Source organism: Populus alba, chromosome 11, assembly GCF_005239225.2.
Source record: "Populus alba chromosome 11, ASM523922v2, whole genome shotgun sequence".
Taxonomy (NCBI): Eukaryota; Viridiplantae; Streptophyta; class Magnoliopsida; order Malpighiales; family Salicaceae; genus Populus; species Populus alba.
In genome coordinates this window covers 23096422-23117574 of record NC_133294.1, presented here as the reverse complement: position 1 = coordinate 23117574, position 21153 = coordinate 23096422, and the positions used below count along the sequence as shown (strand labels likewise).

Sequence of the window (21153 nt, the reverse complement as noted above, 5' to 3'; positions counted from 1 at the left end):
CTTTTCGGATATATTTTTCTTCTCCTCACGCAAGATCATTTTCAGTTTGAGAGAAATCGCCGTCGGAAATATTCTAGAGTAACTGTATCCCAAATGCAACAACAATATCCAAGTTGCTACAGCAAAGCAATAAAGTGGGTTGCTACAGTAACAGAAGATTCAAAATTTCAAACAGGAATAACTCACAACAACATCACAAACAGGCGAATCCCAACGGTGAAAATGTGGATAAGCATGATGACCAACACATATCCAAAATTCAGTGTAATTCAACCCGTAATGCGGACAATCCCAAGTCCTTAATGGTGTAGTTTTGAGAAAAAAGTAATTCTTAAAAAAAGAATATTAGAGGCCGGATCAGGTCAATGATTTGAATAGCACATCAATGATTTGCAATCTTTAGTTTAGGTCTTGAGAAGATTATCCAAATTTTCCTTGCAAATTGCAGGAATATGAACGAGAATGACGGGAAATGATGATCTTCTACCTGATTTATTCCCAAGCTATCAGCATTGATGCATCCTAAAGATCTATAGAAGCCCTTATGCAGAAGCTATGAAGAAATGGTGGGGCTCTCGACAACACTATTGTTTCGAGTTCCTCTAATGCTACAGATACAGATCTTCTAAAGCCTTTATAGTTCTACTGTTATGTTCCAGAGATACAACTCTTCCTCTGGAACACTCAAATCAATGGTGACCAAGCCAGTTCCTTCTTCAAAACCGAACTCTACTTCCTTAGAATCAACTGATATTCTCTTGGGCTGAGCAGATGAATATGCCCCGAACAAGCCGCAGCCGCGAGCTTTCATGCTGACAGTCGCAGTTGTGCTGGAGTCATATTGCAGCTCCTTGATAGCCCCTCCTGAATTAAACATCTTGACCAGACCCACGGGGGCAAATTTAACCCCATTGGCTAGCTCCTTCACAGGAACCACCGTGAAAACTTCATACTCGCGAGACTTCAATGTGAGTGGCATAGCTGCATCCTTGGGAAGGTAAACCACTTCTCCTGCAATTGACGTTGGAGAAACTTGTTAAGAAAAACCGTGATTTCGTCGAAACAATGCATGACTAAGTGTACATTTAGCTGTATGAAAGAAACATCTGAGCCCTGAATACACATACCACCAACATGAGAATACAATACACTATCGCCTGTCCATCCATCACAGGCGACTCTAGGGAGATAATCAACATCTTTAGCCCTAACAGAACCGTTGATCGTGCCAGGATTTTCGTCATGGATAAGGTTTGTCTTTCCGACCCTGCACCATCCAGCTCCCTGGCAGTTGAAGACCCCTATGACTCCATTGAAATCGTTCAGGTTCCATATCTTCAGGAGACTGCAAGATCAAGCATCTATTTAGCAAACATGGAATAGGATCATTTTATTCAGTCCTTGAAAATGTTGTTCAGATAATTTAACTCCTCCGTTACCTTTTACCATCTCTTGCAGGATCAGAAAACAAGCAATCCCTTGTTGGTCGTCCTGGAAGTTTGGCCCTCAATATAGAGCCATCAGGAAGCACAAGCTTCTTCAGTAGATTAAAGTCATGTTGTCCAGGCTTGTCACTACATACAGAGACACCAAATATGAAATATCTTGTATCTGAATAGCATCCAAGAAAGACGCGGAACATGTTCATGACAAGTAAAGAGTACCTAACATAGATGGCACATCCTCCCACAGCACGGGCTGCTCCGTGGTATTCCGCCATTGGGTGTAGGCTCTGACAAGAGAAACAATTTCAAGGTTAACATCCAGTAACACACAAAAATGTAAACGGAAATTCATCATAGAACAACAAAGCCAAATTGTGTTTTCTTACATGAAACATATCCCAATCCGGCTGCATAAATTCACCAAGAAAAATGGTATTATAAGCAACTGATGCTATATGAATTGTGTGTGATGCTGGATCTCTTGGCCAGAAATCATCCGATGCCCTTATAACAGCTGACCTCTTTGCACTGAACAAATAAGGCAAGTCGGATTAATTACAAATCTTGAGGATATCACCATTGACGGATAAGAAAAAAAGATGAGAAAGAATTTACCTGTATAAACCGTCAGTGTTGTGACTCATACAATAAATGATCCCATTGTCACGGAAGTTTCTTGCAATAGAAGCCTCCAATGCTTGATGGTACTTCCTAGCAAGTTTCACTCTTCCACCATGGCCTGCCCCGAGAGTTTCAAGGATATTCTGAACATCAACTTTGACCCCATCAATTCCAGCTGACGAAAGATAGGAGTGAAGTTCATCATAGAAGCTGAACACTTTTTCAGGATTCACAAGGCCAAGTCCATTTGTGGTAATGCTTTTCAAAGCATCACAATGCTCATTTGATTCAACCCCAGGAGACGAAATAGGGTAAGACAGCTTGGGTTCATAGTGTTCCATTTCAGCACCACCCGGCCTGACCCCTCCCCAGTATCCTGTTATGGCATGCCACATATAAACGTACCTGAACAGTCACAACACATGATATCAGCACACCATCAAAGATTGGTTTGCTCAAATGAGAAGTTGATGTATGATAACTAATGAGGAAACCATACTTCAAATCATGTCGTTCTTTGATTTCGGTCACAGTGTGCTTCAGTCCCAATGCTGGATCCTCAACTCTGTAGCCCTCTTTGCCATTTTTCTGGAATTTGTGATTCTCTTTGATATGTGTTAGTCTGTTTGCAAAGCTGAAGCACAATTGAAAGTGTGCTAGTCAATAAAAAAACAATAACGAAAATGGAAGACAGAATTTGCAAATCTGGTTCCTTACTTGGCTGAATTATCAGCTAAAGTCTCAATAGCAGTGGGATCCATTCCGACTGATTGCCATCCATCATCAATTATAACAAATTTTGGAGGAATTCCACCTTTCTCGAAGCTGCAATAATCACTCTCATTAGCATCAACCTGCCATGTTCAGATCATGTAATTCTCTATGAAACCTTAAAGAAAGGAGCAATACCTCTCTAATCCTTGCTTCACACCCTCTGCAGTGACATCTGTGTAAAAAGCATCCCATGTGCACCAGCCAAACCAGTTCAGCATGTCTGGCATCTGAACCACGAAGCACAAGTTATTCAAGATGACAGAATCAAGTACAAAACGTCGTCGAAAAAGGAACTTCAGGAAATACTACTAATCTTCTTCTGGCAAAAATAAGTAGCTACCTTCTTCCTCTCACGATGAGAAAATGTCTGCAAATGTGATTCCACGGCCCTGAGTACAATCCAAAATACAACTTGGTCAGTGGCATGAAGAACATTTGAGTCATAATTCAACGAAATAACAAGCCATAAATGAGGTTTTTGGACAACACAAATCTATACTGTATTAATGGATCACTAAAATTATCAATTGTATTTACTAAATAAAGCAACACTTCAAGCTGTATACCTAGCAATAAGCATAAGAGCTTGGCAAATTAGGCAACTCATGAAACTTACTTCACTGCATTTGTGATGACATCAAAGGGATCTGAACCAGCTGCCACGAAAACTAAATGACTCCCCTCAAATTCCTTAACAGCAGGATCTCCTGCAAAATACCCCAGCAATTTATTTCACCAATTCTTTAACAAAAAGAAAACCTGTAAAATCATATCCAGCATGAATTTATTCATCTTTTCTCATACCACTTTCCAAGCAAATCTCCAGCTCATTATGCTCATTCCCTTGAAGAACAGCCCTAAAATCTCCTTCAAGAATTGGCAAGAAAACGGTATACAAAGCAGATTGCACCTCTTCATTGTCAAAACGAGATCCATCTCGAGCTTCAACAATCAAAAACTGTGTCTCAAAGGGAATTTCTCGTCCATAATTTCCCATCCTTTGTGTCATCCACCACATCTTGAATCGAAAAACACACATAAACCTCAATCCCCTGCATACCAACAACATTTATTGCAAATTTAACTCTTGCCGCCCACATCACAAATCATCAAAAAGACCTCAATTTACGCCTTTCGTATGCAGTGTTATCATCACCAAGAAAAATAAAGAAAACTTAACAATGACAGAGAAAAGTAAAACAATAACAAAGACGAAGAAGAAAAAGAAGAAGGGACATACTCGAGCTTTCCAACAGGAAAGACTCTTCGACAACCAACTTGATCTGATCGGACACCGATGAAAGCTCCATTGATAAAACCACCCCCGGAAGCTGGTGTTATCTCAATGTTGTCATGGACATCATTCAATACACAATTCCCTAACACCACCAACTTCCTGTCTGCCACTGATATCCCTGCCCCTACTGTCATCTTTCTCTTAAAACAATAAAGAAAATGAAAACGAAAACAAACCCACAACACCAAGAACAAGAAGAAGATCAAGAAAGAACACAGCTTTGGTTGTTGAGCTTTCAGCCGTGGGGGGGCTATTTATAGCATAAGATGATATCGGAGTTTTATGTTGTCAAGGAGTCCCAGTTTACAGATATTGCAATCCAGGGACTCCTTGCAACATGTACAAGAAGTCCCTCCTCGTCTTTTGTGCTAGCTAGCTTAGCTTACTGTGGAAAAACATGAAATAAAAATCTCTTCTTGTTTGGCGGGAATTATTCAACCAACTAACCAACCGTCGAATAGGAGATATTATAGAATTGTTATAAGCGAATATTTGTTTTTATGGTATGGTTATGTTTTTGAAAATTTTTAATTTTTAATTTTGTTAATTAATTTTTTATATTTTTATATAATTTTAATATCATAAATAAATTTTTTAAAAAATATATTTTAATATATTTTAAAAAGTAATTACTATTACAATTTCAAACACTACATAAAAAAATATTCATTTTTAATAATAAATAAATATTTTATGATGTTATTTTATATATATTACTACACTTAATAAGTATACAATATAATAATATATAAAAACATTTAATAGATCCTAAATCAATTATATTGGGGTAAGTTATTACATTTAGTATTCTTAAGAACCAGTCACATTTTTTGAATTAATTTTGTTAATTAGCTATTATATTTTGTTAATTAACTAATATATATTGGGAAGAGGTCTTGCTCAGTGCAAATGAAGTTTGTAATCTACACAGGGTCCAAATCACCTGGAGACAGTACATGTGAGCAGCCTACCAAACCCCTCAATCCTCACCGTTGGTTTAAAAGGCAGGACCACCTACCGCTCAATTAATTATGAACTAACCAAACCATCTAGATGGCTCAATGGTAAGAATTGAACTAAAAAGAGGTTTGCTCTCTCTATTGGTCTCAGGTTCAAGTCTTGTGGTTACTCATATGATGACCACTGGAAGCTTACATGTCTCTTAACTTCAGGGCCCGTGGGATTAGTTGAGATACACGCAAGCTGGCCCGAAATACCTACATTAAACTAAAAAAAAATTATTAGAACTAACCAAACTCAACTAGGTCGGTTAGGTCAGTCTGGTTTACTCTTCGATATCATTAATTTAAATTTTAAAATTTTAAAATTTTAAAAATTATCAATTTTAAGATTTATAAAATTAATTAAAATACATCCAATAAAAATATATGGATAACAAAGATAAAAATATAAAATAAATATATTTTTTAAAATAATTTCAGAATTAGTTCTTGTTTTTTCAAAAAAAAAAAAAAAAAAGATAAAGAGTCGTGTCTTTTTAAATAAAAAAATTTTTTTTTTTTAAAAAAAAAAAACACCATTTCAAGCACTTTTTAATTTGTCCGCAAGTTGATTCTTAAAGCTGGTTAAAAGCGACTAGTCTTTCAGTTCTGTATAAAGAGATTAGCACTCTGCTTCACGTGAGTGAGTTCCCATGACTTTCAAGATTTTTATTTTATACGTTTTCTCTCTTCTTTTTTCACGAAAAATAAACAGAAAAATATTTATCTTTACGCACTAGAGTACTCATAATATGACTTATAATTAAAAGGTCAATTCTGGATCTTGAGTGATGAGTTAATTAAGATGTTAATTAAAAAAATACAATAAATTAGATTAAATTAATGCTTATTTAGAATAATGGAAGAAAAGAAGCGTACAAGCTACAAACACTGTCCAGTAGCTTTCAAACACGTAGTAATAAGATGGGGGAGGGTGAGGACATTTATTTCGACCCAGGCGGTGCTTGCTGCGGCCACTGGAAAGGAGAGACTGACGTGTAAATGAGGTGGTGATTGCGAGTTAGCTTATCTCCGATTATATAATACGTGTTAGCTTAGTCAGAATATGAGTCAGCCACAGCTCAAACCTTACGTGGCATTTACATCTCAAGGCCCACGCCTTCCTCTACTGTTAGTAATGCTTTCCGAATACTTGCATGTTTTTTTTAAAATTATTAGTCTTAAAAATATTAAGAATTTATATAATTATTAATTTTAAAATATTAATCAAAATATACATAAACTTACTACAACACCCAAAATAAAATTGTACAATTTTGACTATCAGTCCGGCGTAGAAAAAACAGAGAGATCGATCAGACATGTTTTCTTGGTTTTTTAAGATATTTTTTTAGATTCATTAGGATTTTCTTGATTTTTTTAGAAAAAACAGAGAGATGATATTTGCGTATCCATGGTTTTGTTTTTGTTCCCTCTTTATTAAAACAAGATATTTTCTTGATTAGATAGCTCGAGTGAATCATTCGGTATAAATCATCCATTTCAACTGCCCATTTGAGATCCACATATATTCTTGGGAATTATAAACGCACTTTACAACCTCCACATGATGATTTCAGTAACTAATTTCTTCTTTATTTTATTTCTTTTCTTCCACGAAACTGCTTGATGTGATGAATGCATGAACCTCCACCGTCTCAATGTTATAAATTGTTTTTTTTTTTGTTTTTTTTTTTTAAAAATATATTAAAAAATATATTTTTTAAAAAAATTCATTTTCAAAATCATCACAACAAAATAATTTAAAACATAAAAATTATTTAAAATATTTAAAAACTATAATACTACCACGGAACCAATTGTTTTTTAATACCCGTCTAGGACTCAAAAATCCACCAAAAAATCTAGTCGAGTTAAGTTCCAGTATTTGTTTCCACGATCCAATTATATTTTTTTAAAAAAAAATATTATATTATTTTTTATAATTTTAATATATTAATATTAAAAATAAATTTTTAAATATAAAAAATATTATTTAATATATTTCCAAAATAAAAAACAATTTAAAAAATCAACTCGATCCACCATATAAAAAACCAAACAATCTTTCAATGATCACTAAACTAGATGAAAATACTTAAACATCTCTAAGTCAAAAGCTTAAATTTAAATTATTATAAAATAAAAAGATAATTTTATTATTGCAAGACAATATAGAATTAATAGTTTGTTTGACAGTGTAGGTTGCGGTTGCTTTTCAAATAACATGTTTCGTGTCAAAATATATGTCCAATGATATTTTTTTTATTTTTAAAAAATTATTTTTGATATCAACACATCAAAATAATTTAAAACACTAAAAACATATTGATTTAAAGTTAATAAAAAAAATATAAAATTTTTAATTTTTTTTAAAATATTTTTAATACACAACAACAAACAGTACTTTAAATCCCAGAATCGTTTAACTTTTCCTTTTTAATAAAAGCCAAAAAAAAGCTACAGGCACGAGCTATCCGACAACATTTTATAGTAGAAGTAGAATAATCAAAGCAACATGCCATGCCATTACAAGACAACAAACATTTACAGTTCTCCAGTAAAACCATGAGAGGTTCCATGAGTTGGTTGATGGATATGAACCTAAGCTACCCAAGTTGATTTATTTATAATATATAGTTTGTATCCATTATTTTCATACATAACACGTGGCACTGCGAATATGCGATCGATCTCATTACACCATATACTTTTTTCAACAAAGCTGCGATAATATTCCCCTGCTTTTTTACATTTCAAGAACATAAATCCAAACCACTTTTCAAGTGGCCACGTTAGCAAGGACTTCTTTTCACCAACTCTTACTCTTTTTTTCTTCTTTATTTTTATTTATTTTTTTAGCTGTGGCCACGTTCATACATGTTTTCTTTTATCTTGTCTTCACTACTACTCTTAAATGATAAAAACTACTACGATCTCAATTTTAGATTGTTAAAAATATATTTTTTTTACATAACACGAAATATATAATAAATTTAAATTATAAAATTATAAAATCATAAGTAAGATATTTTAACTAAAATCATAAAAACACAAATTAATTAAAATAAAAAAATCACAAATAAAATATTTTAACTAAATTACAAGATCCAGTCGAAATAATAAATAATAATATAACATAATTATACTTGAAACAATAAATACTCTACTTAAAATTTTCTAAATACTTTTTGGACTAAACTCTTCTTGAATTTTTATCAACATCTATATCATATTGTCATCTTATATCAAATCTATTATCACTAATAATTTTTTAAAATGTCTTGTATCATACAGTTCAATAATTAATATATTCATCAATAATTATAAATATTGATAAATGTTGAATGCCAATTCTGAAAATAAAATAAAACATAATAAATGGAGAGCAGACATTTTTTTAAGGACATTTATGTAATTTAAACTCAGAGTGGAGAGAGAGTCATACAATTTTTCACATTTCAGAGACGTTGGGAGACATTTTTTTAAGGAGATTATTGGTTCAATTCATGCACATTGCTCAAAAAAAGGGCTCACAATAATATCCTACGGCCCCATCAGCAAATCATGTTGTCGGTAACAGAATTCCGACATAACTTGCTGGATTCATGCACCTTGCTCCAAAAAAAAGGGCTCACAATAATATTTCTTCGTGGTGATTTGGATAGCAACTGGAAAGAAATCTTGCGGGAGTGTCTCAGTCTGTGTGAATAATTTGTCTAAAATTGCAGTAAAATTTCTTCAGCTGGTAATACGAAAGGGCAACCAGCGGCAACAATACTTGTCTAACAAAAATGGAGGTAGTCGTGAGAAACATTCAACTTCCTTGTATTGAACTGTTCTGAATTGCTGATGTTGTAACAGCTTCATGAATAGCTTTAACATCATGATTAGAGCCATCCAAAGATGGGAACACGGATTGCCACTGCATATCCAGTTCAATTTTTTGAGCCAGAGAATTAGAGATCCGACATAACTTGCTGGATTATTAGCATGCTGGTAATAAATATGTTGACGGTAACGAAATCCCCCCGTGCAAAATGAAATCATCACCAAATCACCACATTCAATTCTCTCATGTAAAAAGCTCCTAAAGCTAAGTTTCATTTTCAACTAATCACAGCATCTAGATTATTAACATGCTGCAGGAACCCAAAACTAAAACTTTCACCAGAATCACCACCATTATTCACATACCAGACGAGACAGAAAAATCAAAGCTTGGGAATAAATTCTTATCTTCGTCTTGACAAGAACGCTCCAGATCTCGATAGCAAGCAAAACCAGCTGAGAGAGTGGAGAGTGGTGACAATTAGATTCAGATCAGAGGCGCTACTGGTGAGTGGAAAGTGGAACCGAATCTACAGATTTTTTCATCTGATATCTTATTCTGCTAGCGATTTGAGGAAAGGGAAAAGGGGAAGGGTGGAATGTCGGGTAGGGAAGTGGGAACTCATAGAAAAGGGGAGTGTTGACCGCTGAGTCAGCAGTCAGCACAACAACTCTTTTAAATTTCACGTGAAATCATGATATCGGTATGCATCACGAGTTTGACCAGGTTTAATTGATTTTACTGGTTTTTAAGTTTTATGCACTTGAGTTTATACAAGGCTGGTTTCTAAGTATGCTCAATAAAGTGTTACTTTAAACGTAGTCACTCAGGACCTTGCTTAGTTCTTCCTGAAATTGTGATCTCGGTAAAAAATTTAGATACGAGGAGCAGATTTTGGGGTTTTTGACATGTAGTGCAAGGCTAGATTCCATACAAGGCTTGTTCTTTTTTCTCAATTTAAGGTAGAGGTTGTGGGTTCTTAGGAGTTAAGAAGTTGTCTTTTGATGGAGCAGATGTTCGCACGTTGTTTCTGCTGAATTTAGGCAAGTTTCTTGGCAAGGCCGAGCAGCTTCTTCTGTTGATGGAAGAGAGCTTTCCTGAGCTTGGTATCATAATATATAGATGACAGCATCGAAATGAGTTGGATTGAGCGTATCCTCTATGTTTATGGATATCCCAGTAATACCTCCGTGGATGTACTGTTGTGAAGATTGATGTTCATGTCAAATTAATCATTTGAAAATGACCAGATTTTATTGCAAAGTGATCTGTTTATCATCTCTACCGTTGGAGTAAAATGTTAAAATACAGTCCTTCAATCGTTATGTAACATTAAGATATGTGTTAATTAATCAAATAGAAATGCATCCTCAGAGAGCTATCAGCAAGGACATTCTTCTACGGGCCGATGTAATTAACGAGCGGTAATTGCCGGTGAAAGAAGTATAAGTTCGAAAACCAAGAGATCAAACTGAATTCAGGGACACCTGACGAGTCTACTTCCCTTCTGAATTGCAAGACTTGTTTGAGGGCATAAGATTGCTGATCGAATCAATATGAGTTTGGCACAAAGTTCCTTGGGTAACTAAAATGAATACTATTCCCACAATGAATAATAATACTGTTGAAAGAACGAATAATTGTTATTCAACCGCCAAAAGAAACCCAGCAGCCTGTTCTTCATCTCCTTCAAATAATCTAATGTAAGAGCTTGTATAACTGCCTCTCTTCCAAACCCCAGCTCAACAAGCTCTGCAACTTTGGCTTCAAAGACGGGTCCCTGGCAGCAAATATGTGAGAAAACTATTATTGACATTCAGATTGGCAGATAGACTGGATCAGTTAAGATTGATGGAGTGTCGTGTTTAACAGAATGCTTGATCAACCTGAGAACGTCAAAGGAGACCACCTGTTCAAGTAAAGCTTGGACTAAATTTCCCACGGGAAGAAAAAAGAAGAAACAAAATGTTGATTTTTACCTGTGCCACACCGCTGCGTGCGACCCCTGTGGAACACAACAAGAAGAAAGAAAATATTTAGATACCATTTGGAAATCAAATTCAGGGAAACACCAAGGTATTTGAAACCAAGATCCATCTATAATAATGATTAAAATACAGCTATTTACAATGGCATAATTTATAACCCAACGACAACCTAAATTACATAACTGAACCAGTATATATATATATAATAGCAGCAGAATGCTAGACAATATCATACATCATATCACAAGAACTAACCAGAAGATTGTCCAATGGCCAGTACTGGATCATTCTTCTTCTCCGTTAATATTCCTGATGTCACCTGAAAGGTCAAGAGGATCCAAGCCAAAACTGTAGCTTTTACATTGGCTGCAACAATCAGCATTAATTCGTAAAATCATATGTTTTATGTCTGAGATGACCAGATAATATTCCAAGGTTTTTTCTTCTGTAAAGCTCCTAGATATTGCTTGAAATACAAGAATGCAATGTTAACTCTCTAGTGTTAATTTCTTTTCTGTAAAGCTCCTCATTTCTGTTTCACAAGCAGAATACATGAATACCTTTAAGAACTTCAGTCAACTATAACAACATATCCTTAGATCGATACAAGTAGAGTCTTCATAGAAGATTAAGTGCTGATGCTAACTGGTGCGCGCGTGCTTGCCAAGCATATCAAGCTCAAAGAGGAATTCCATCTCAGGAGAATCCAGCACCATGAAGGATCGACAAGGACAAAATATATTCCCAATCTAGAGGAACAAACAGAAGGAAACGAAGAATTAGCATCAGCAACAACAAATAATGTTCTTCTTATATATATATATATATATTCCCAATCTATATTTGAATTTCATATAATATTTTGAAAGATATTTGATCATTTAATGTTTTTCTTAAGAGCTAGGCTAGCTACTCTTGTTGTAATAAAAAAAGAGAACCATGGAAGGATTTCACCTTAATTTGACATACATAGGCCTAGTGATCATAATTTCCATTGCTGTCTTTCTCCTATAGGTTTTAATTTTCTCCGTTGTTAGTAACAGGATAATGTAACAAGATGGGATTTTGTTATCTACTTAGCTTACCCACAAACTTGATTATATATATATCTGCTAACCAGACCCAGCAGTTGCCTGTTGGATCTTAAATATTTGTCTGCATTCTATTTCTACATTGGATCTCTAGCTAGCTATATGCATGCATGGAGGAGCATGGTGAGATGTAAATGTCAAGATTACAAATTAATATGATCAAGTTTAGGTAGTCAAAATCTTGATGATCAGTTGTGTGCTCAAACCTTAAATCCATGTGCGTGCTAGCTAGCTAGCTAGCTGTATATATCTTAAGCTGTGGGTTTGCTTTTGCTTTCCAGCTGCTTTATAAATGTATTAATCCCTGTGATGGGCTTTTAATTTCTTGAGAGGAAAGATTTCATTTCAAATTGACTATATTAATTCTAACCAATCATCTTTTTTATTATTATTATTATTATTACTACACATTTCTCATCATATAATAACATTAGAATAAATAATACTAAAACTTAATGGTAAACCGTAAGTACTATACAGTACACTCCCAGCAATACAGATTTAAGAGAAGATTAATTAATCAAATAAATTCATACTCAATAATTAATTAAATGAATTATAAAAATCCATAATTAGTTAATTATACGAAATAATTAATCTCCCTATCGAGGAAGGAAGATTATAATATGCGCCCCTTAGATTTTTATTATTATTATTATTATTATTATTTTAGTGAGAGTTCAGAAGCTTATAAAAATAGTACCATATATATTGCTACGTACCTAGCTATATCATAATGTAATTTTGCTCAAAAATAATTTTATACTTGCTTGCTTATAGAAGCTTTGTCACGTGTGAAATCTTAAGGCATTTTTATTTCTCAATGTATTCTTAGATCAGTTGGTTTGCATATATTAAATTAAATTCATTTTAAAATGTAATTAGTGGTGGATCATTTATATCAAGATTTGAAAATTCTTGAGATTTTTTTATTATTATATTTCAATCTAAATATAAATAGAATAATTTTTTTATTACCATAAATATTTAGAATAACTTACACATAACTTAACTACACTAAATAATAGCTAGGAGGTGTAAATACTCATTAGCTAATTAACTAATCTCAAGGCTGAGATATTCATTCTCAATCTTAGAAAATTCCTTTTTTTTTGTATTTAGATTAATATAAGTATTTTAGTTAGTTAATTTAATAGATTCTGAAATTAATAATCATATAAATCTTTAATAGTTTTGAAATTTGTAGAATTTAAATTAATAATTTTTAAAATAAAAAATTTAAAACCTAACAAATTAATTATACTTAGTAAAATTAAAAATTTCTTTTTTTATATATATGGTGCCTTGATTTTACGTTTCGGAGAAGAAGAAGAAGGACATCAACGTGTTATAATGAAACTTGTGCCCACTAGACTCCAACAATTATTTACTATTAAAAGCAAAGTTAAAAGACGCGCCCTACACTCTAACAATTATTTACTATTAAAAAAACAATTAAAAGGCGAGGGAGTGAATTTCACTGTAGCTCAAAGATTATCAACTATTATTATAGTCTTTAATTTTATTCTCAAAATCAAATTTATAATTTTTTTATAGTAATAATATTTATTTTGATTTGATCCTTTTTATTTTGATTTTTTATTTGTTTCTTTTACTTTTTTATCAGAATTTTTATGATTTTTAATTTTATTCTTCAAAATAAGTTTATGATTTTTGTTAGTTTAATAATAGTAGTAGTAGTAGTAGTAGTAATGATAATAATACTAATAATGGTAATTGTAGTGGTTGTAATAATAATAGCAATAATAATAACGATAATGATATTAACAATATTATTAATACTACTACTAATGATTATGATATTGTTATTAATAATGGCAATAATAATATTTTATTATGATGATAATAGTAGTGATGATAGTAATAATTGTGATTGTAATATTTAAAATGATGACATTATTATTATTATAGGAATGATAATAATAGTAATTTTAATAATAATAGTAATGCTAATAATTTATTATGATAGTTGTAGTAGTTGCAATGTCAATAATTGTTGTGATGATATTAATAATTATTAAAATAATTAAATAATGATATTATTGGTGGTAATAATAATAATAATAATAATAATAATAATAATAATAATAATAATAATAATAGTGACTGTGATAGGGACAACAATAACAACAATAATAATAATTATGGTTATAGTAATAATAACAATAATGATAATAGTAATAAAAAAATAAAGATAACAGTAATATTAATATTAATTATGGTGATGGTGATGGTGATAATAATAATTATAACAATAATATTAATGATAATAATAATAATAATAATAATAATGGTAATAATGATAATGATAGTGATCACGATAATAATAATGATGATGATGATATTACTTATTAATAATAATAGTAATGATGATAAATATAATAATAATTAGGGTGTGCAAAAAAACTGAAAAACTGAATAAACCGAGAAAACTGAAAAAATATTAATCGAAAAATAAAACCGATCAAACCGATTAGAATAGTTAGAAAAAATCTCGGTTCGGTTCGGTTTTTGGTTTTGTAATGCAAGAACCGGTTAACCCGGACCGAACCGAACCGAACCAGTTCAAAAAAATGTACTATGAATAGAAAATGGTACTATAAATAGAAAAAGTTATCCCCTCCAGCCAGTAACCCTAGCCCCCTCTCACCTCTCCTTGTCCGTCTCCCTCCCCCTCAGCCCCCTCACCTTTTCATCTCCTTCTCCTTAAATTTAGAAGCAGCACCCTCTTGCCTCTTGATCCTAGGATGAATCTGGGTGTAGCGGATCTTGCTAGGCTTGGGTGCGAGAGAATGTTAATCTTTGTAGTTGAGGAAGACTTTGACTGTTGCAGCTAAGAATTATTATAAGAAGTTGAAAATGAGTGGATGAAAGGGAACTATTGAACTTGTTGAGAATGAAAAGGAAGACCACTGCTTCCATTTGCTTGATCTCGATGGTGGCAAGGCTAAGAAAATGAGGCATAAGTTTGTTTCGTTTCTCAAACAAGACCAGTTAAATCTCAAACAAGATCTTGCTAAGTTTGTTTTGTTTGATAATGACAAGGCTCTGAGGCATAGGTTTTCTCGGTTTTTTGAAATCAAGAATCAAACTGGACCGGACCGAAATCGGTTGGTTTGACTCAGTTTTGGTTTTTTTTTCAAAAAAAAAAACCGGTTTGGTTGTTTTTTATAGGTAAAAACCAAACCGAACAAAAAATTATCACCCCTAATAATAACAACAGTAATAGCAATGATAATAATGATGATGAGAATAATAATAATAATAATAATAATAATTCATTATTAAATGCTAAATTTGATAAGAATTGAGTTTAATTATTTTTTTCATGTATAATATTTTTTATCTAATATTTCGAGTTATTGATTTGAAAAGTTTATGTGACTTAACATGCTTTTTTATTTTTTTATCTTATTATGAGATTTTATTATTATTATTATAGTTCAATCTAAAGATAAATAGCTTAGTTGACAAAGTAGCTAGGAGGCTAGCTAATTAACTAAGCTAATCTCAAGGCTGAAATATTCATTCTCGATCTTAGAAAATTCTCCTTTATATATATATATATATATATATATTTGCCTTGATTTTTACGTTTTGGAGAAGAAGAAGAAGAAGAAGAAGGGCATAGACGTGTGAGAATGAAACTTGCCTTGATTTTTACGTTTTGGAGAAGAAGAAGAAGAAGAAGCAGTGCATAGACGTGTGAGAATGAAACTTGTGCCCACTAGACTCCAACAATTATTTACTATTAAAAGAAAAGCTAAAAGACGCCCACCACTCCATCAATCATTTACTATTAAGAAAAAAAAAAAAAAAAAAGTTAAACGACGAGGGAGTGAATTTCACTGTAGCTCAACGTATAGCTAATTGCGAATTTTTTTTCCTTTAAGTGGGAAAACTTTAAGCCTTGAAGATGGGATTTGTTGGTTTTTTCTATTGGCTCATTAATTATTAAAAAATTGTTTGGGAATATATTTATTTTTTTATAATAAAAATACTCTTTTATTCTAGAGTCAACAAAATTTATAATAATTAATCAAGAGTTTTTTTTACTTTTCATAAATTTCTTAGCAGTAAAAATAATTTTTTAATCTTGGGATTAAAAATTTGTGTTTAAATTTTTCCTTAATCTATGTACAATGAAAGCAAATTGTTAACTTTAGAAAAGACAAAACATAAGCTTTGTTATTTTGATATTTTTACATTTTTATTCAAAGTTATTTATAACTTAGTGTTTCCAAATACTTTTTTAAAATTTATTTTTACAACTTTACACAAAATTCAACAATAATCAATTAACTTCCTTTCTTGTGTTCCTTTTACAAAATCAATGATGTGATCATAATTTTAAATGGATTTCACACAAATGTTTTCATTACTAAACACTTATAAGTATAAAGACAAAGGAGCCCTAAAAATAATAGCAAATAATATTCAAACCACATGTTTGACTATGGATGCCTGCACCTTTCAAAGATAATTAAGAAATTCAAGATCAATTTATTTTTTTATTGGCCAATTAAATGAGACAATGAGGTGCCTCCAATGAATCATAACTCTCCCTCTTTTTCTATGTAATTGATGTAAACAACAGCGCTAAGTCATTATCAATCAAGTTTTAGTGCTTGAATAACTGAAAGGCTACCCCTAATGACATTATCATGGGTAAAGTATATTAGTTTTATGTTGATCATTCCTTAATTGATGTGGCCTTTCCTTAATTGTTTATTAAGGTTTGGCTAGTGGTAGGTTATATATATATAAAAAAATTAAATTAGTTTATGTATTAGTTGAGACTAGATTTTATTTTTAAAAGTTAACTATTGATATTAAAAGTATATTTGTCTTTTATTTTGATCAACAATAGATTATTCACATTAAGATTAAGGATATTAGTGTGTTTCTCACCCATTAATATATTTGTAAAGTTAATGCACAGAGAACTCATAGAAGAGTAAGATGCTAAAGCAATTATAAAACATTTTGTTAAAACAACCTAAGTATGAGTTGTTTTATGGGTTTGGGATAGTTTTTAATCGAATAACCATGCATGAATCTTGTTGAGATTTAGTGTGCAGAAATTCACTTACTATCGATAAAGAGATCTAATAAACGTAAATTTAATAAGCGTAAAAATACCTCTTATCTAGGCACAGTATCAACTCCATGAACTTCTTGTAAAGGAAAATCATCACTTTATAAACTCTCTCTAGGAGAGGAGAGGAGTCTGAATCCATGAGGTTGCTCTAGGGGAAGAGTTCTACTCGATAGGCTCACCCTATGGGAGGAGCCTTACTCAATGGGCCCACCCTCGAGGATGAGCTCGACTTCATGGTCTCCCTTTATGAAGGAGCCCGATTCCATGGCTATCCCTAGGGGGAGCCCGACTCTATGATCTCTATTAGCAGGGAAGTCCGACTCCATGGTCTTGCCCTAGAGAATGAGCCCTACTCTATAGGCTCGGTCTAGGAAATGCGTGTAGACCTATTTTTCACTTTTTATGAGTTCATGCAACTTGTTAGGTACCTAACTCTCATATAAGGGCATCTCAGTATTTTTTATTGATCCAGTATGTGTTATTTTGAGTAGAATACATTTCAAAATATCATAAGGGTAAAATCACACTTCAACCCTTCTTCTTCATAAAGAGAGAGAGAGAGAGAGAGAGAGAGAGAGAGAAGAGACTCATGAGCAATAAATACACCGTGAATCCTTCAAATTTAAGATTCATAATCTCTTCATTTTTGACACTTTAAGCATAAATATTTTCAAAGTCTATCTATGTAAAATATCATTGCATTTCCTCTCTCTATAAAGTTACTAAATTAAGTATCGGAGAGTCCCCATATCTATCATAGGATACTTTTTGCAGGTACCAACTACAAGCCACATTGGCTTACTAAGCACCACTTGCTACCAACTTCCAACCATCTGGATTTTTTATATCAAGTCATCAAACACCTTGGTTTAGGAGAATGAATTAGATTGCTTGAAGTAAGAGATTAACCAATTATCCAAAACATCAAACTTATTTCTAAGCAACTTGTATTTTAGGACTCATAAAGATCGATCCATTTCTATTCCTTTATTTTATATGTGAGAAAAAAAAACTTGAAGTAAATGTAGAATGGAAAATTTGTTAAAAGGATTGTTAAAAGGATAGACGATTGATAGTTATCAAACCCGACCTAGCTTGATAGATCTATTTAGTGATTCGTGACTTGAAATCTCAACTGAATCATGTTTTATTTTGAATAAATTTTTATTTGGTTAATTTATGATTGATATAACTTGGTTATAAATTTGATAGTTAAAATTAATGAATATTTTTTCTCTTAAAAAAACTAAAACTGAATTGTTGTAGATAAAAACAATAAAATCAGTTGCTCATAAATTAGGTGAGATTAACAAATGATATTATCAGTGTCATGGATGGGCTAACCGTTCAACCAGCAATCACTCTCCCACCTCTTCCTTCTTCCAGAAGCAAACGACAGTGCCACGTCACTATCGTTTGGTTCTTAATTACTTGATTTATGGTAGGCCACTGTCCCCCCTAGAAGTGAGAACGTGACTTGTACACGGAACAAATGCTTCTACACAAGTGACACGCCATCTCTGCCGTTGGATTTCATGGGGCTCGGAACAGAATCAAGAAAGACGGATTCTGTACGCCGACTTGTCTTCTAGAAGCTTTGGCACCTGCCAGATGTCAAGGGCGTGATCCACGGAAAAGTCGACCATCTTCTCTCGGCTGCGCCAACCTCAGCCAGCCGATTGAGCAGTTTACAAGATAATATCAGAAGTTTTGATGCTCGTAAATATATTAAAATTTCTAGTATTATTTTTAGCAAAAATAATTTAAAATGAAATAAAAATCATTTAATATAAAATTAAATTAATTAATAAATAATTTACATTTCTAATATCATTGTAAATAATTGAATCATGATTTTAATATAAAATCAAATGGTAAATTTCACGGATTTAATTCCACAATTTCACGAATTATAAAATGAAAATAACATGTATTATCCAAAAAATCAATAGATAATTTTACTGGTATTTTTTTATTTCATATAAATTGTCTTAACTTTGATATTTATAATTTTCATATATGGTGAGGTTGAGAAAAATTCCTAGTAGAAAATTTGGGGTGCTTTTCATGAGGTGATAAAATTAGATATAAAAGACTTTATGGGCCCGACGACTACGGCAAGAAAATCACTCTAAATTTTAAGTCTGTATAGTATGTGTACATGTGATAGAGATAATGAATATTCTCTAGGATTAAATGTTCCTTAAATCTTGTTTAAGTCTTGTATCAGACATGTTTTATATTGAGTTTTGTGTTGTCTATAGATATAAAGTCTATAGAGATAAGCCTGAGAGAGATGAGCTCTGGCTTTTGGTCTCCTCCCTTTTATGCTCTTATAGATTTGTTTATATAAATTTTTTAAAAATAAATATCTTATAAAATATCTAAAATATTTAATATAAATATCTCATAAACATCTAGCCTGAATATTTATAAGATATTTATGGAGATGTGTACATTGTATATGACACCATGTAGACCCAGTTGGATTCGCCCCAAGAATTAATATTATTGTTTAATTTTTATTATGTATCATCAATATGTTATCTTGAAAAATTATAATGTGCTTTGGGTATCAATAAAATTATAGTTTTTTTTATAAAAAAAAATACTATGTAATTACCAACTCTCATTTCTCATATAATTCCTTTGATTTAATACCATATGTATTTCCCAAAAAAGAAAAGAAAAGAAAAGAAAAGAAATGGTAGCCAAAACAATCACCAAGCCAAGCCAATTCCAAATTAATAGCCAAACCCCCCACTCAGAAGTTCCAAATGGCTGCCATTTCTCTCAAAAAGCCATTAAGAGAAAAAAGAAGAAAGAATATGCTCTTTCTTCTAGAAGAGCTTTATTATATTAACAATCAAATAAATAAATAATAAATTTCATGTCAGCAAAGCAAACTGCCCTTAAAAATCTCCTGCAAAACAGACATCTGCCCCCACACTAGCACTGTTTTCTTTTCTTCCTATAATTAATTAATATTTTTTTATTATTATCTTTGACTTTTCTCTCTTTGTATATACATACAGTCTTTCTCCTCTCCATCTATCTTGCTCACCATTTCGCTTCCAAATCATCTTCTCTTATTCCCATTTCGCCACTAAAACCTTCTCTTCCAATGTACACTACGTTCTCTCCCTCCCCTCTAACCGCCGCCATCTCCGTAATCACCGCCGCGGCAACCTCCAACACAGTTCAAAAGCCTATCCTTTTATCACCGGTTAAAACAACCGCCGGTCGTTCTCGTCGGGGGTTTCAAATCAAAGCCTCGGTCTCAACGTTTCCTGACTCGACCCGAGTCGACTCAAGGTATTCAACGCTGAGTCTGTACGATATACTCCGGGTGAATCCAGCTGCGTCGCAAGTGGAGATCAAGTCAGCGTACAGGAGTCTTGCGAAGATTTACCATCCTGATGCTATTTTGAGTCATGATCGTGATCATGATGATGAGCAATCGGACGGTGGAGAGTTTATCGAGATTCATGGTGCTTATGAGACGTTATCCGATCCGGCAGCTAGAGCGGTTTATGACCTGTCTTTATCGGCAGCGGCGAGGTGTTTTTACAGGAGAGCGGCTGGGTATTCGGGCGGGCATTATACGACCCGAAGATGGGAAACAGATCAGTGCTGGTAAAGAGAATGGAAAACTGACCAGGTTCATTGAATCTTATAGTTTAGGATTGTTCTTCTGTTTTTTTAACATACAGTTGCAACATGTCACTGTCGTGGCAATGTGTAAGGCGGTAGATTTCGTTTTTTTTTTTCTTAACGAAATGACAAAAAGAAGAAGAAAGGAGTGAATATAATATTTTCCAGTATTTAATGTTTGCTAATTTTATCAAATGTTTTATTGGATCATAAAATTAAAATGGAATCTCCATGGATCGTGGATACTTGTTAAATCTTGATCTGTTTGAATGGTAGCTACACAGCAGGAGCTTGTTTTTTTCACTCCATCGGTGGGTCAATCCACCAA

General features: G+C 32.6%; 3 protein-coding genes across 5 annotated transcripts; 1 reads left to right on the top strand and 2 right to left on the bottom strand.

Annotated features, from left to right (window-relative positions):
- Nucleotides 1-366: 366 nt before the first annotated feature.
- On the bottom strand, nucleotides 367-4532 carry LOC118029449 (probable galactinol--sucrose galactosyltransferase 1). The gene is made up of 13 exons (XM_035033343.2): nucleotides 4081-4532; nucleotides 3645-3892; nucleotides 3457-3547; nucleotides 3181-3229; nucleotides 2976-3067; nucleotides 2784-2891; nucleotides 2566-2700; nucleotides 2061-2471; nucleotides 1832-1973; nucleotides 1665-1732; nucleotides 1440-1574; nucleotides 1128-1345; nucleotides 367-1011 (listed from the first exon to the last, which is right to left on the bottom strand). The coding sequence occupies exons 1-13, from the start codon at nucleotides 4269-4271 to the stop codon at nucleotides 635-637; spliced, it is 2265 nt and encodes a 754-aa protein (XP_034889234.1). The 5' UTR covers nucleotides 4272-4532; the 3' UTR covers nucleotides 367-634.
- Nucleotides 4533-10226: 5694 nt separating this feature from the next.
- Nucleotides 10227-12172, bottom strand: LOC118029450 (uncharacterized). 3 transcript variants are annotated; one of them, XR_012171196.1, is made up of 4 exons: nucleotides 11519-12172; nucleotides 11214-11324; nucleotides 10950-10975; nucleotides 10227-10750 (listed from the first exon to the last, which is right to left on the bottom strand). XR_012171196.1 is itself a non-coding variant. In XM_073412526.1 (4 exons), exons 2-4 carry the CDS (start codon nucleotides 11338-11340, stop codon nucleotides 10568-10570), a joined length of 336 nt encoding a protein of 111 aa, XP_073268627.1. In that variant the 5' UTR covers nucleotides 11341-11707; nucleotides 11913-12172; the 3' UTR covers nucleotides 10227-10567. The 3 variants fall into 3 exon arrangements, 2 of the variants coding, with proteins under 2 accessions (XP_073268627.1, XP_034889235.1); XM_073412526.1 differs by having other exon boundaries at nucleotides 11214-11707; nucleotides 11913-12172; XM_035033344.2 differs by having other exon boundaries at nucleotides 11214-12172.
- A 7965-nt stretch (nucleotides 12173-20137) lies between these two features.
- On the top strand, nucleotides 20138-20995 carry LOC118029452 (chaperone protein dnaJ 11, chloroplastic). The gene has a single exon (XM_035033347.2). It carries the CDS (start codon nucleotides 20296-20298, stop codon nucleotides 20809-20811), a length of 516 nt encoding a protein of 171 aa, XP_034889238.1. The 5' UTR covers nucleotides 20138-20295; the 3' UTR covers nucleotides 20812-20995.
- Nucleotides 20996-21153: the final 158 nt, after the last annotated feature.

Bases quoted from the DNA above. Each gene is read 5' to 3' on its own strand.
- LOC118029452 (XM_035033347.2), top strand. From the start codon at position 20,296: ATGTACACTACGTTCTCTCCCTCCCCTCTAACCGCCGCCATCTCCGTA.
- LOC118029449 (XM_035033343.2), bottom strand. From the start codon at position 4,271: ATGACAGTAGGGGCAGGGATATCAGTGGCAGACAGGAAGTTGGTGGTG. The intron at 2,472-2,565 runs GTATGGTTTCCT...GTGACTGTTCAG, and splicing joins AAAGAACGACATGATTTGAA to GTACGTTTATATGTGGCATG. The intron at 1,012-1,127 runs GTATGTGTATTC...CGTCAATTGCAG, and splicing joins ATTGTATTCTCATGTTGGTG to GAGAAGTGGTTTACCTTCCC.
- LOC118029450 (XM_035033344.2), bottom strand. From the start codon at position 11,340: ATGCTGATTGTTGCAGCCAATGTAAAAGCTACAGTTTTGGCTTGGATC. The intron at 10,976-11,213 runs GTTAGTTCTTGT...TGTGTTCCACAG, and splicing joins GGCCATTGGACAATCTTCTG to GGGTCGCACGCAGCGGTGTG. The intron at 10,751-10,949 runs GTAAAAATCAAC...ATTTGCTGCCAG, and splicing joins CACGCAGCGGTGTGGCACAG to GGACCCGTCTTTGAAGCCAA.